Genomic DNA, 16,725 nt, shown 5'->3' with positions numbered 1-16,725 from the left:
TATTGTTTCTATATGAATACTGTAAATATATATTTAAAAATTCCTGTGGATGCAACATTCATACATTTGTGAAGATTTTTAGCTTAGGAGAAATATACAGAGAGCAATTAAACTCATGAAAGGGTGAAAACCTTCCAATCAGTGCTCCATAAACAGCCCTACTGACCATAACAGAGGCAACAGTTAGCCATAATTGAAATACAAAAATCTCCACCTCAGCTGTCTTTAAATTACTGACTGCAACACTACTGTGAAATGCTGCTCTTCTAATACAGTGACAGAAACTGATACAAGAAAAGTACAGAAATGAAGAAAGTGGAAAAGGTGATGATGCAGATGTACCAAGTCAATAAAAATGCATTTGAGGGAAAAAGTCCTGAAACTTTATGCCTCACTTGACATTAAAAAATCGTAGAGTTATAACTTTGTCTGCTGAAAAATAGTTATTAGAAAGAAATACAAATATGCAAGAGGTAATTTTTTTGTTTTTTGTTTGCTATTTGAGAAAGGGAAGCATTTTCCTATCTGAGAACAGTCTGGTGAATAAAGTGGAGCTAAGCCACTGGGTTAAACCCTCCTCTCTGGGGAAATTGCTTGTCTCATGCAACCCCCATAGCTTTGGTGTTACTGTAATGGATAAAATTATATTTGCATCCTTACCAGGATTTTCCCCATTGTGAAATGTTAATATTTATAGAAAACTTTGTGAACCCTAAGACAGTCTTATCAATTCCATGTGGCCCATCAAAACAATTAAAGTCTCCCCTCATAATTTAAAATAAATGCAAACTTCTTTTTACCTATTTCATTTGCACTTTCAATGCCCATTTTATTTTTCCCCGCAGTGGTTTCCTGTCTACTGCAATAGCACAAAGTCCTGAATCTGCAAATATGTGCAGACAGGTACTTTTGCACCTGCGATTTGTCCCACTGGGAAGCAGTGGAGCTGCCTGGGCAAGCAATTAGGATGTTTATGAATGCCTGTGGAATCAGGCCCTGGATTTTCTTGTAGGGTATTCCCTCACAGGGGCCACTAATGCTGATTTCAAAGGACTGGAGAATGAGGTCTGGGCTTCATCTGCCATGGCAACAAATATACTGCAGATAGGAAATTACAGCTCATGGGATTCGGATGCAGCAAGTATTCCCCCAAACCAGTAATTCCACCTAGAGAGAGCTGTTCTGCCAAAGCATTTCTTGGTCTGCTGTCATTTTCTAGCACAGCCTGTGCTTCTTTTATGACTCTTCACTTGCCAAAAATGAAAAGCAAAAATTTCCATAGCAGCTCTGTTGGCCAAAGAAAACTTTGGGGACAGAGAAGTTTTTTAGCATCAACCCACTGTCTTTCTGTGGGTTTATATCCCCTCTACTTATACCTTGCTTGTTCAGAAATTTATGTCTGTCTATAAATATTCTTGCTGGGAGACTGGACTCCAAGGAACGACTCTTCAGAATTGATTGCTTCCCAGTAGTTATCAAGAAGGAAAAAATGGATTTGGCTGGTCTGTGCTCCTTTTTTTAAAGCTGTGGAGAGCCTGGAGATGCCAGAGAAAGCAGCACAGGTGGTGCTTCCACTGCTGGAGACAGATGTGCTTTCTTACCTCAGTGAATGTCTGTGGCTCTCACAGGCATGAATATTTCCCACAGAATAGGACACCCTTTTACAAAGGGTCTAGTCCTTAAAAATGCCTATTGGGCTACTAAAGGCAATACCCTAATGTGTTTATACTGTGTGATGGTACAAGTGAAAAAAGGAAATCAAAGCTTACCCTGAAGGTAAGCACTGAAATCCAAACCTCTCAAAGCCAAGTGTAGGCAGGACTGTTACACCAGAGATTATTTCTAAGCACAAGACATAGCACAGATTGTAAAACTATTAAAAGGCTTTCAAAGGTGTGTTGAAAAGAAAACCACTATAATTCTTAGCCTGCCAATGTGACAATCTTTTTAGTGAAGAAAACCAAATAACCACGTATCACTTCTCCCCATCCCATGCTCTTGGTTTTGGGAAAAAGGGACAGGCAGAGGGTCCCCCCTTCCATTATTACTCTCTCTCACCTCAGCCTAGGCCATTTTAGGATCTACAGCTATAGATCTATGCTACTGTTTTCCAATCTCATCTTCTTTGCCCAAGGCCAAGCTGGTGGAGGAAGAAGTTAAACACAGACACCCTGTGCACATACAGAGGTGTGTGGACACACTTTCTTGGGGTAGGATCTGATTTTGGAGTGAGAGGGAGAGAAGATGTCTTTATAAGTATCCCATGGTATCCCAACTTTTATCTTTAGAACATAAATATAGGACACCAGAAACTCTCCTGAGAAAACAAACACCACTCTTTTCCAACTTTCACACAGAACATCTAATTCTTCATTGCATGCTACTATTTCAAATTTTAAAAAATCTTTTGATATTCATTTGCAAGTATATTCCCCCCTTGCTCCACTCTCAAACAAAAGATGAATCAAACACTGAAAACCTGCAAATTTTCCTTTTATGTTTCCCTTTCTGTTTATGCACACAGTGTTTTTGGAAAATCACTGAAGATTCACAGATTCCTGACTAATAAATATTTACAAATTAATTCCAATTAACTGGCTGTATTTGGACAAGGATTCATATCAGAAAGTACATCCTCATGTATGAGGATATGGGGAAACTTTATGTCAATAGGACTATTCTCAGAATCATGCTCCATAGCCATTGACAAAACAGAATTTCCAGGCAAATATGTTGAAATACTGAGTAGAAATAACATTCTTGAATAGATAAGAGAGTGAGCAGAGCTGAAAGCTTCAGCCTGCAGCTCACCCAGTGGGTATATGCTGGAAATTGAGGCTGTCCTGTCTATAGGAAGATCTGAATGTGTTACCTTTAAGGATACAGCATTATTTAGTTAGTCCAGGCAAAGAGGGAGGCTCAGCAAACTCAGTAAACTTATGAAAAGCAAGGACTCGTGGAGCTGAGCTGGGTTGGAGGCTGTTTTCGTTTCACTCAGACGCATATCTCCCTCTGCATATAATAACAGTCTGTAAATTCTCCTCTAGCTACCCAGGAGCTAGATTGTAGGTGGCTTGATAAAGTAATGGGAGATAAAAAGCATCTCTACCTTCCAGGCTGAGCTCCTGAAAGACTTAAGGATAGTTGGAGGAAAACATCGAGCAAAAGTAAACAAGCTTTTCTGACCCTAGACCCTCAAGATCAAAGAAATTACACCTGAGTAAAAGGCAGAAATTTGGCTCCTTATTACAGTGTGTGCAAGACAATTAGAAGAAATAATTTTCTATACTCTTACATGAAATCCATGCTTGGTCTGACCTATAATTTGAAATGAGCTTCATTTTAATGACTTAAATTTCACTGCTAATAAGAGCAGCCCAATCAAACTACAGGCAAAGTGTGTGAAATAATTTACAGATTTTGTCTGAAAAGGTCAAGGTCTTAAACAAAGAAAAGTGGCTTTTCCTACCAGAGCACTTGCCCCTCACTGTGTAAAACTAATAGACTGCCATGAAAAATAATACCTGTCTTTTGTGCCCAAACTATCTTGTTTACTGAACACACAACACACACAGACACACACACTCATTCCCAGTCAGCTGCTGCCAAAATGAACAACATGTGGCTGAGAAAGGTCCCCATTGCCAGGCGGTGAAAATCAACGGAGTGCTTTCCACCAAAGTTAATGAAGCTATGACAATTTAAATTAACTGTGAGCCTACCCCAATTATCTGTTAACTTGCCTGCACAAGGACTCAGGAAAGTTAAGCAGAACTAACTAAACTGCCAACAAGAGAGGAGAGAGTGAGGCATGTTGAACTCTGCATGGGTTTCTTTGGCTCCTCAGTTGGGTGTCTCACAGGTTTGCTTATTTTTCTTTGGCAGATAACTCTGCTTGGCTGTGCAGGACCCTCTCCTGCACACAAATTGCTAGCAGTTAGAGCAGCTCTCCCTTTGGGATGTATATTCTTACTGAGCATCTCTCCTCTGGCCAACTCTCTCTGTTTTTGTGGCATTCCTCATCCATCCTCTTTTGTCACCCTTGTTAAACTCTCACACAAGCAGTGTTTCCAGTGACATGTCAGCCTGGTGAGACCCCCTCAGCATCTGCAAAGAAAACCCTGGAGGTGCACAGTAGACTTGCTCCTGCTGGCTTATCAGGTGACACATTTTATGTGTGATACTCTTCCAGAGGAATGTGATTTGCAGCTTTTAAAGACAATCCCACTGGGGATCTCTTCTTCAGAAATCATTGCAGAAATGTATCTGGGATTATCAAGTATTTGAGAAGCTTTTTTTTTAATTTTATGTTTTATTTAGTGGCATGGCCTGGGATATTGAGGGAGATAATAAGCTTTACTCTTCAAGACTGCAATGCTGATATGAATTTGCTAAGTGCCTGGTCTAGAAAATTATTAACTCAAACTCCCAAGATGCCATTTATAAACCTGACTGAGGAGCTGAAAGCACAACTGCACAAATACAGGGATAACAGATGAACTGTCCTGGCTTGGTAGCTCTTACAGTACAGCAACTTGTACCCTGCTGGGTCAGAGCATGAATGCACCCACTCCCTTTCTGCATCCCTGTCTTCATAAATACCCTGAGCTCCCCATGTGAGGGATGGAAAGGCAGCTCCTTGAAGCTGAGACTGAGCCACATAAGCACTTTAATGTCACTCAAAGTTGTGAAAGCATTTCCCTAGAGCTCTGACTATGCTCTGTTCTCCCAGCTAGCAGTAGTCATCTTTGAGTGATACTCAGTAGGATTCCCTGTGCCAAAGTGTCCCTGCACGGGATGAGAGATGGAGTTAATACATTTTAATATTAGACACGAGAAGGCAACAAAGTCTGAAATACAGTGTTTTACTTCTGCAGAGTGAAAACTGATGAGTTGTGAGAAACTGTCGTAAGGGGAGTAAATGAAGCTAGGAAATCATCCATACTGTTGAAGTGTTTAGCCTAACATACCATTCAGAGCAAAGGAAATTAACTGCTGCGTGACACCAGTGAATTCATGACTCCTCAAATCTGCTTAGTGATTCATGTTCTTGTTGGAGAAATAAAAGATAGACCTCCATCCTACTTTGCAATATCCCCCAGGCTTAATGGCTTCACCATTTTTACCACATTTTAGTTTAAAACTACTAATTTCAGGTCTTAGTAGGGCTTTTATTTCCTGCCTTGCCTCAACACTAACTTTGTTATTTACCAGATCCCATCTCATGAATAACATTACTGTTAAACTCTTCTGGGTTTTTAACCATATTCATGACTGGGAGACACACAAGATGAAGACACCCTATTTGAGACAAGAAGATATAACTCCTACAAATGACTACTTTAATCTTCCAAACACTTAAGAAAAACATTATTATCTCATTCAGTAGGCATGTTTTGATTCTTTGTAGGAACTGAACCAGAATACATCTAAAATATCTAACAAAAAGGTTTTTTTTCAGGACATGGAGCTCATCAGTCCAGGAGTCCATTTTGGCCTGGTTTCAGATGTGTGGGGATGTGACACAGGCTGGTTTTTGTGTGTGTGTATGACAGAGTGCTGGAAAAAATGGAATTTATACATTGAGAAATTCTGTCTGTAGCTGACCCCAGTGAAAGGCATCAGCTTGGTACCCTCCCAATACTGCATGCAAACAAGATCAAGTCTTGGCTTTCACTGTTTCCCTGCAAAAAGCTCAGTCATTTAGCAAGTCATTAAATTTTAAGCAAATGCAGTTCCATTTCAAAGATATATTTTATACATACATACATATATATATAGACAACTATACATCATCAGACTTGGCCATACCTCTCTCATACATGCATCAAGCTGCAGACTCTATAAGTAAGGTGAGAGCCCTGTGCAAGTATTTATTTATAGCACCAGGAGCATCCAGCAGAGTGCTGCACTGCAAAGCAGCTTCCATTGTGTGCAGTATAACTCCTTGTGTTCAAAAGCTCCTGAAGGTTTAGAAATGGAATGTTTCTGTAAAGATATATATTTGGTCATTTATACCAGCCAAGGATCTGTCCTGCTGAGTTTTATCCTTTTGTGTAATACTCTTCTGTTTCTTTCTCTTCCTCTCTTATGATCTGCCTATTTCTTTTTATCCTCCCAATTAAAATGCCAAATACGGAATCCAGCCTAAGCGTTGGACCACTGCACTGTTTTACAGACAGGAATCTTACAGCAACTCTGTTGCTTTCTGTTTCAAAATAGGAGCAGATCATAAATTCAGGAAGAGAAGAATGTAACCCTAACAGATGCAAAACTGGTTAGAGTTAAAAACTAAAGTAATTAAAAAGTCTTTAGTCAGCATGTAATATGTTCTCAATATGCTCTGCTGTGAAAAAATTCTCATCTCATTCCCCAAAAAATGTGGGTTTATTGATCAACGGTATGATTAACCACCACAACACAGAGAGTTCAAAGCTTCATGGGTCTTCATTTCACTAGTTTACTTTATCCTCTCACACCTTGCCTTTCTTAGGTTAAGGTCAGTCCATCAGTATAAACACCCAAGTAAGAAGTGTAGCTGTTTGCAGGTTTCAGTGTAATTTCAACTCTAAGTGTGAAAGAATAAAAAAAAATCCTAATTGCAGCTGTCAATAACAGTGTTGCAGCTACAAGTCACATCATTTGCAGCTTCTGTTGCTGGGAAGCACATCTGACTCACTCAGTACATAGCACAGGACTTGCTATTTCTAGGCAGCTGATGTTTTAGTGCTCAGACATCTACTCAGCCTTGACTTGATAGTCTAAAGTAAATATCCTTGAGCAATTGTACAAAAACACCTATGCAGTGAACAAGTAAAAAACCCTGCTGTTTATAGTTTGCAGATGCTTGGGAGAAAACACTCTATATAACATACCTCTAAACTGCTCTGACAATGGCTAAACGGCCTCCTAGAATCATGGAATCATTATGGCTGGAAAAGAACTCCTAGATAATTGAGTCCAGCCATGAAGCCAGCACCACCTTGTTCACCACTTAACCACAAAACTTACAGGGATGGTGATTCCACCACTTCCCTGGGCAGCCTGTTCCAATGCCTGGTGACCCTTTCATGGAAGAAAGTTTTCCTAATATTGAACCTAAACTGCCCCTGGCACAACTTGAGGCCATTTCCTGTTATCCTGTTACTTGGTGCTATGCAAATGTTTCTGCTTAAACTAGTTAAATCTTAAGAAGGATCCGTTCTGAGAATGTTATTTTTGTCTGCATTACTATCTCAAAGCAAGACCTCTAATGAATAAATGAAATCCTACTGAATACTGATGATGGATTACAAAACCTGAGACTGGATTTTAAGGCTGGAATAGATCTTCAAGGAGCAAACTGCCTGCAGTTGCTACTGAGTTACTCTCACCTCTTCCCCCAAGGCAATTAATTGTTAATACTTTACACAGGTGAGTCTATATTTCCCATCTGAACTGCTGGCCTCTGCTTTCTAATGGAATGACTCCAAAGTTGTAAGTCAGGGCCATCTCTCAGGCATTTTGGTATCTATAAAAAATACCAAAAACTTTTCTATCCAGGCAAAGATTACAAAGTGAAACAGCTAATAACCACAGCCTCCCTTGTAAACACTCAGAACATGCCAGCTGCAGAGTGCTTGGAAATCTGCAAAAAGCAATGTACAAACCAAGCTGTAATTATCCTCTCATGGGACTTTTGCCTGTAAATGAAAAAGTAGATGTGGCAGAAATCAGAGTGATGAAAGCCCGTGGATTCTTATCCCTGCTCTGTTTCCACAAGGTAAGTACAAAATGAAATCACTCCCTGTAAGAGGCTACCAGCCTTCCCTTTGCAACACCCTAAAAGATGAAATATTTTTTTAAAGATACTAATCCAGCCTCTGTCTCATGCACCACACTGCAGAGGTCATGTTTCCTTTGGTGCCTAAGCTCTCTGTTGGGAAGCCAATCACAAAGAAATCCCTCAAGGCAGCACATGTTCAGGACTAGTCCTCAAACACTAAAAAGTAATAATTTAAAAAATTCAGCAATGGCAAGGAGATAATTGTTAGTGAGGGCCCTATTTTCACCTTTCTCATGAATTTCCCTACCAAGTGTCAGAGCTGGCTGCCACATGCCAGTGTCCCAACTTCAGACACAGCTGTAGTGAAATAGAAACATGCAGCAAAGAGAGAAGTGCTTGATCAGCTTGAGGCTGATCAGGCTCCTGTTCTCACTCTAAAGCATTCACCAGCATGCTATTCAACATTTTAAAGGCACTAGGGAAGGACACTAAGATAACTTAGGAAAGCTATCAAGATCACATAAGGGAAGGTGAAGAGCTGTAAGTGTACTGAAGAAACCCCTCTCCTTTACATTAAATGAAAATAGACTGTATCCAGACTCCCAGAATGAACTCTTAAGTGAAAAAAGTACCTTGCAGGAGCTGTACACAGCAAGAAGTCCCTGCTTGTGTCCTGTGTAGGGTTCTTAGACACCATGGCCTTCTGTGCTTAAGTTGGTACACTGATTTAAAACCCTTTTCACTCACTGAGACTTTTTGAGAAAACATAAAGCAAGATTCTTCTGCTGCCAGGAGTGCACCTGCAGTGTCATCTGGAGCAGTAAAACCTATTTTAGCTACCTGAATCACCCCACTGGGCGCTCAGGGGAGAGATGCAGAGGAAAGCACTTTTCTAGAGTTCCCCTTTGATCCTGAAGGAAAAATCTAAGATTTATTTGTCACTTGATAGCTCTTCAGCTAATGTATCTGGCTTTGGTAATGCTAAGGTTCGGTATATTCAAAGCTACTCTAGGCAGTTTTCAAAATTTTAAGGGATGCTGAAATCAGTCCCAGGTCTATACTGATGGAATGGGACCTGAATTACTTCCTGAGAAACCAGAAGCTGGTTTATTTTGAGAAAGTGAGAAGAGTCAAGTTGAGAGATTCTAACTCCTGTATTTGCACAGCACTGGCAGAAGAAAGGATTTGTTTGCTGTTTTCAGTCACGCTAATGTTGTATTCTGCCTGTTTCAGAGAATAACACTTGTGCTAAGAACCCACAAATTAGCATCCTCAACAAACTCTCCAGAAGTTAACAAGGAGAGAACAAATCCCATTTTACTAACAGGTGCTTTTCAGCGATACTCTACTTTGCAGAAATAATTAAAAAATGCTTTTGCTTAATCCCTAGAAGGCAGACCTTAACTGTGTAATCTAAAGAAACAATCAAAGCAAAATTAAACAAAATTAGCCGTATACGCCTGGAGCACAGTTCACTCAGGATTTAGATGACCTAAATCACAGATGGATTAGTTTTCCCTCTAGTTGTGAGAATGATTTAAACTTTTATTGACCTTTTGTGGTTAATTCAGACATTTCTCTCAAGTTTTCACTGCAGTCTGCTTAGTCAGTGAGCATAACAACTCCTCCCTCTAAACAGAATCAAAACTTCTGCCCTAGGAAAACTGTGGCATAATAACCATGGATATACTGTGGTGTATAAAACTGGGATGGGGGTATATTTTTTTAACTAGTGACACATATTCATCATGATATCCTCCCATCAAACTTGCCACTCCACTTATTAATCAAAGGCTTTATCCAGGACTACTCCTTTTGGGTTTGTTTTAGGTTGTAACAATGCCAGATGTCTGCGGGGGTGTTGGCAAAGGGTGACATAATTTGCCTAAAAACGATTAAAATGAAAACAATCACTTGCAGTTGCATACTTGCCATTGTGCAAGCTTGTTTGTTTGCCTGTGCTACTGACATAGAAAACAGCTGCTACACACTATTGCTCACATTAGCTTTATGAAAAATAATGAGAAGCTTTAGCATAGACAAAACCCCTCCTCTATCTTCACATTGTTCACTCTCTCCAGTCACAGCCACACTACTCCTCCGGTGGAGGAGGATCCCTCCCTGAATGTTTACCAGAGTCCTTTCTGCAATGCCTTTGAGATTTCAGAGGGAAAACATTAAGTTGCTTCTTGGCAAACAAGCACAAACCTTTGGAAAGCTCCTGAAGTACAAACAAACACTCATCATCAAGTTGTTTGGGACAAACAAGTTGCTCTGCACATTTCGACACCGCTAAAGCGAAGCCGTAAAGAAAGCTTAGACTCTGTGCTTCAAATTACTGTCCCAGCACCAAAGATGCTTGTTTCAAATTTAGCTTGCACTTTGCATTATAACGTGCAAAATCATTTCTTAACAGAGATCTTACAGTGAGCATGGTCAGAAAGATGGAGAGGAGTTTCAAGGTGTAATTAAGTGAGGTTCAGAGGAAGGGCTGTGCTCTGCAAACAGCTGGCATGGAGTCTCCCAAGGGAACTCCCTGCAAGCCTGACCTTTGGCTTGCCAAGCAGCAGCTCGTTTGGAGAGCCAGCCACAAGACTGCTGCTCCCAGCAGCTCCCTTTCCCTACTTACAGCTCGGTGGTGTTGGCAGGGATGTCCCGGGGAACCTGGACCACCTGGCTCTCCTGACAGATGAAGACCCTGCCCAGGCAGCGACAGGCAGGGTGCTGGCAGCCCAGGCAGCCCGCCAGGAGCAGCAGCAGGCAGGCAAGGGCTGGAGACATCTCTGCCTTCACATCTGTGCCCGTCTCCTTTATCTGAGAGGCGAGAACGCAGAGACCTCCCAGGCCAACTCCCTGGATGGAAGATCCGCCCCAAAGGCTGGGACAAACCATGTGGCTCTTAGGGGATGAGTTCTCAGCAAGTTTCACTTCATGACCCCACATTCTTTATGGCGTTGGAGTGGGGATAGAGACACGCAATGCTGATTTTTCATGACACAAGTATTTTGTGTTTCAAGTGGTGTTGAAATCAGGGAGCCCAGCTGTACTTACCAGGGCTCTTTTTGCTGGGAAAAGGCTCTTCCTTCTCAGCTACACTATTTTTCATGTCCTCATGTGAGACCAAGGGACAACAAAGCATTTTTACTTTCTACAGCCCAGACTCTTTTTGTCCCTGAAGGAGAAGCACTCTATTAATGGCACTATTTACGCTCCCATTCATGGATCCAAGGGCCCCTGCTTTTTGTATTGCTCCTAGGAAAATGTAAGGTGCTATTATTTTATATAGTCTACTTCATGGGGTAAAAGATCTACAGAATTGAAGCCAGAGCTAAATAAGGCTTTTTTTTTTTTTTTTCTTTTCCCAACTGTGATTATTTTTCATGCAGTTGCTGATTCATCTCCTTTTTTTCTTTGGCACCTTTATTGGAACCCAAACAGAAGAAAACTCCAAAATCCAAATTGTCCCTGTGGACTGGTAAACTAATATAATCAGCTAGAACAGAAATCCCAGAAATATTGCCAAATGACTAATTGTGACACAACAGGAGGAACACAGCTTCAAGAATATCATCAGAAGGCTTGGATGCTGAATCTTGTCTTTGAATCCTTATTTGTTTTGTTTACTCTTTTGACTGACTCTTCCATATTTCTCTAGAAATATTAATCTTTGAGGAAGGGGCCCTGTGAACCCTCTGCTGCCACTGAGTTAAGCTGCACCAGGCTGGAACCAGGGCTTCTTTACAAGACACCTGAAATGAGCATTTTGACATAAAAGAGTTTGTGGGGTTCTTTTGGTTTGGATATTTTTTTTAAAATGTTTTGTTCATTTGTTTTTTCTTTTAAAGTGTAAATAGCTGTTTCAGACACACTGAGCTTATAAATCATGTGCATATTAAATAAGGGAGGGAGCCATGGGTGATTCTGCTGAACCTGACTCACATTTAATCCTTCCCAATGCTTGGAAGGATTTCTTAATCTTGTTAAAAGCTGCTGTTAGCTTGTTTGTCATGGTTTTTTAAATTTTTTTTTCTTTCATAATCAAAAAGCATTAACAAATGTAATGAGACAAAGGACAGCATCTTTTCTCTGAATTATGTTGACTAAAAATTTCCATCATTCTCACTTTTAAAACAAACCTAATAATACGGATGTTTCTTAAGGGGAATAATTAAGATTTTTAAAATAATAATTCTTAAACTTAAGAGTTATCCCAATTGTACCAAATATTTATTTTCCCCCAGTCATTTAACCTACTCAAGATAAGCATTTCTATTCACATAGAAAAAAAGTAAGGAAAAATCATGACAATCTTTTTATAGCAATGGTAGACTTATAATGAGTTGTAAGAGTATTCTTTTAGTTGTATGTGTAAAAGAGGGTCCATTTTTCTAAGTTTCATGAGAACGACAGTGACTGCCAGAAAAAAAAAAAGCTAAAACCTTACTGACTTTTTCCTTATCTCTCTCTCTTCCCGTTCCTTTGAAAGATCTTCAACCTACAAGGTCTTCTGAAATACGTAAAACCTTCAGTCACCTTCATCCTCAATGGGATGAAAACTGCAGAATTGCACCCTATGATCAAACAAATTCCTATTTAGTTAAATTTTTGCTGTAGCCCACTGAAAGTTGGAATAATGACACACTTTAGGATTTAAATGAATGCCAGGAAGACAAATCATGTAAGGCTTTGGGGGTTTTGTCTTTTCAATACAAAGTCTTTAATTCCTGCAGTTGTAGACTAAAAGCAGGCTGAAAAAATCTCCAAAATATGAAATGTGAAGTTTGAAGAATATAAAGGGCACAAGAATATTTGGATGCAGAGGAATTTAAGCTGTATCTCTTCATACTGAAATACATCAGTATAAATGGTCATGTTATACTGATGAAATGGATAGTAATATTTGACATAGTTGGAAAAGTGGTAGCATTCTCTGAATGTCAAAACAATTTTCAATGATATGAAGACATTGCCATTTGATTAACTTTGGGTTTCATGTATCAAATCACAAAAATTATTTCAGATGATAGCAATAATTCTTCTATATGCAAAAGTCAGGAGATCAAAAAATATCACAAGGATTACAAGGCATTTTTCCAATTATTAGTGGAAACCAAGGCTGTAATAAATACATTTTATTTTAATACAACTAGTAAAACGGAGATATTTTAAAACATCAGGTCAGGCTCAGTAGCAAATCATGAACATAATGAACAAAAAATGGAGGGAGGTTGTCGCTGTTCCATTTTTGTCTGGCGAGGCCATTTTATCAGTACAGTACACATTGCTCCACTTTCACTTACATCAGTTAAGAATGAAGTGACAATTATTAAATAATATAAACCCCTTACCCAGACTGAAAGCTTCTCTTGTAATACTGAGGAGATAAGGCTTTGATGGAAATATGCAAGTATCTGTACATTCAGTAAAATCAGGCTAGTATGCTGAACAGAACTGACATCTCATTCATATTGGAACAAGCACTAAATCAGGACCACACTAAAACTCCCTGAGGACACATGAAGATTCAGAAGGATCTCTGAGTTGTTTGAAACATATGGTTCAAGCTCTTAAAGAATAGATTCTAGTATCTATTAATGTTTTGAATTGGGAAACTCTGTCCTATTTCTGCACATGGCTGTCAAATGGCACACAGCCACATCAGCACTGTCCCCTGCATGGATTAATCACCTGGTCATCCTCTCACTTCCAGTTCAGGAGCAGAGTTACCTTCACTTGGGAAGAAAATTCTTGTAGAAGAGGGGGAAAAACACTTCCTGGTATCTTTCTGTGGAATTTGCGCTCCAAAGTCATTCTTGAGTGCCAGCTTGGGGTTGTGACCATGCCTGAAAACCCACAGGACCTGTTGCAGGGGACCACCATCAGAGCATCATGTGCTAGGAGCAAGAACACACTGTCATTGAGATTCGTGCTGTTGAATGTGTAAATGCAGAGATGATGGTGCTTTCAGATATTTATGAGAGCCTTATCTTTGCATCCATTTGCAGAAGAACTATGCTCCAGCTGGCAAATTGGTCTTGAGAGTGTAAACTGTTTTCCTGAGTAAGAAAACAGAAATTTCCCCAAATTGAAGCACTGTAGCAACAGAGATGCAATTAAGTGAATTATGACAGATATTCAATGATGATGTTACAGATTATGAAATTAGATGGTGTCTGGGACAAACAGTTAATTCAAGGTTATACAGTCAACACAGAATCTTTTTTAAGATGGTAATAAGGGAGTCTGCTTGGTAGGACTGGCCTCTGAAATTAGATCTGGTTGAATTTTGCAAACACTGAGCCAGAGGAGCCAAGGGGATCTGCAGGTTCCTCCTCTGACCAAGCAAGCAGCAGTGCCTGTCCTGGGCCATGCTGTCACCTGGATCAATGAGGTTACAGTGGAAAAAAAATGAGCCATCTCAACTCTCTCTCTCTCTCTCTCTCTCTCTCTCTATTTCCCTCAATAAAATTGCTTCAAAGACAGCTCTGAGCCGTTTCACCACAGTGTAGATGTGGCCAGGTCAGCACCTAAATCCAGCTGTTGAACATGTGGGGGCAGCTCTTTTCCTTAAGCAGGAAGGTCAGCAGGTGCTGGAATGCATCAACCTACAGGCACACAAGGTCACAGCAGCATCTGCTTGTGTTTCTCTCCTCTGAAACACAGCATGACAGCTAATTAAGTAAATACTGTTTCTACTGATGTTTCCCAGCCTCAGAACAGTGTTTAATTACTGAATGCCTCTTTATCAGTGGCTTTGCTTAACAATAAGCATTCTCTAAAAATGTGTAGGCAAATCAATCACCTGCATCAACAGATGACATAAAAAACACATCCAAAAGAGGTTTATCCTTTCAGAGTGGATGTTTCTTTCTCTTTTGATGATTTCCAGCACATAGTTTCTCCCTGTGGCTTTACAAGCAGCAATACCTTCTATTGTCCTGGCTGCCATGCCTTGAGAAGAAAAAGGTGTTTTCTATCAAAAAAAGCTGGCAATGTGAGCTGGAGCAGATCCTAAAAGGAAATTAGTGGAAATTACTAAAAAGGGCCTTGACACATCACTGTTTTAACTTTTGTGAATGACCAACATGGATCTTAAAAAGCAGATCATTGAGGCAAACTGATCATTGACCTGATAAAAATATAACATTCTAGATGCTTTCCAGAAATAGCTGTTCTGAACAGAATATTTTTAGCTTCATCTTTTTCTGCAAATGGGGATTATTTTTAAATACATTTGAATGGACTGACTTTATCTGTGCCCTCGGTGACAAGAACATAAAACAATAAAGTAGCCTAATAAAAGCAGTATTATTGCTCGCTCAGTTCCTTTAGCCATCTGCTGCGTGAAACCTCAGCTCCAAAACGGAGTGAAGCTGAGACAGTAAATCAGCCACCAGAGGGAGTGCACTGACTCAGGAATAGAACACACACATGTAGGGAAAGGATCAGAAATTGCATGGAGTTAGGCTCATGACGATTTCCTGTGACTGACTCTTGACTTCACTACTCGGCTGTGATGAGTTGCTCCCTTATTAAACTGCATCCCTGCAGAAACCAGAGCTGCACTTCACATGGGGTTGTGTCCAGTGCAGCCATAAGCAGCTGCACTGTGGCTCTTACTTTCCTCCTCCTTGAAGGCGAATTAGGGTCTTGTGTAAACAGTCCTACCTATTTAGTTCAGCAAGGACATAGCCCAGCATGGAAGGGTCTCAAACACTTCTAATGTTTCTGCTGACACTTTTCAGCAGTGAGCTTCTGCTTGTGCTAGGGACTGGGGGAACAGAGGAGTTTTGACTTTCTTCATTTCACTCTGCCCCAATACTTTTATGGCTTTGATGGCTAACAAGGTCCCACTCAGCTCTTTATCTGTGTGATTTTTCTGAGGCAATCTGAGGATGTAAGCACCTCATGTATTTTCAGACCACAGGAGACATATGCAAGAGACAAGAGTGAAGTTAGAGAATAATCTTTGTCACTCCATCTAGTGCTGCTCCTCGGGTTCAGGTCTGTTCATCCCCAGTCGATAATAAAAGACGCAGCCCATCTGCTAGGTTTCTATCACGTCTGTAGAAGTACAGTTATAGAAGTACTTTTTCTTTGCACTGTCCATGAGTGGGTTTGACTAGACCAAAATAATGCACAAGAGACACCAAAGCCTGCCTAGAATCACACTTTGCATCATATATTCTCCTCTGATGCCTTTCCCAGCCAGAAAAAGGTTCCTGAAGGTCAGAGATGTGAGGCAAAAGAAACCTTGCCTGACTGTGGAGTCAAGGAGCCCTGCCCACAGACATCTATAACCATGCACTGCTCACGTCAGCACCAGGGGAAACCCATGGAATCCGACAGGGACAAACAAAAAGCCCCAAAACTGTGGAGGGCAAACTCCCTGCAGTGATGCAGGCTGGGCACTGCCTGTTCAGGGAACAGATCTGCTGGTAAACTGAGAGATGTGATTATTCCCCTTTACTCAGGGCTTTTGGACCACATGGGCAGCACTGCATCCATTCTGGGATGCCCAGTAGAAGGCAGACAGCATTTAACTGAGGAAGAGCAGGAAGGAACCAAGATGGTCAGGGCAGGAACACTTGCTCTGTGAGCTGAAGCTGTGAGAGCAGGGTTTGCTCAGCCTAGGGAAGGAATGGCCTGTGGGCATCAAAACGTAGCCCCCATTGCCTATGAAGGCGCTGTGGACACATAAAAGCAGTCCCTAGGATTGCTACAGGATGGACCCAGGCCCATTGCAGAGGTGAAGGGTGGCAGAGCAAAAAGCAACAGACTTTGGTTGAAATAAGTGGCATTCAGAGTGGCTACAAGGAGATAATTTTTCACCTTGAGGACAGCGAAGCAGTGGCACAGGCTGCTAGAGAGGTCATACCCTCTCCTTCCATAGAAGCTTGAAAGACCAGACTGAATAAGTCCCTGAGCAACCCAGTTTGACCTCACATTGAGCAACACGT

The 16,725-nt window shown here is 40.7% G+C and overlaps 1 protein-coding gene across 1 annotated transcript in view; it reads right to left on the bottom strand.

Annotated features, from left to right (window-relative positions):
* The window catches only part of FSHR (follicle stimulating hormone receptor), a gene marked incomplete at both ends in the record, with an annotated part of 78,411 nt that extends 67,865 nt beyond the window's left edge, over window positions 1-10,546 (bottom strand). The window contains one exon of the mRNA XM_083858561.1: window positions 10,395-10,546. Coding sequence (XP_083714687.1) covers window positions 10,395-10,546 — 152 coding nt within the window. The remainder of the gene's footprint in view (window positions 1-10,394) is intronic.
* Between the last annotated feature and the right edge of the window lie 6,179 nt (window positions 10,547-16,725).

This window comes from Zosterops lateralis, assembly GCF_965231275.1.
Source record: "Zosterops lateralis genome assembly, chromosome: 3".
In the NCBI taxonomy this organism is placed as follows: Eukaryota; Metazoa; Chordata; class Aves; order Passeriformes; family Zosteropidae; genus Zosterops; species Zosterops lateralis.
This window is presented reverse-complemented; position numbering and strand designations above follow the sequence as displayed.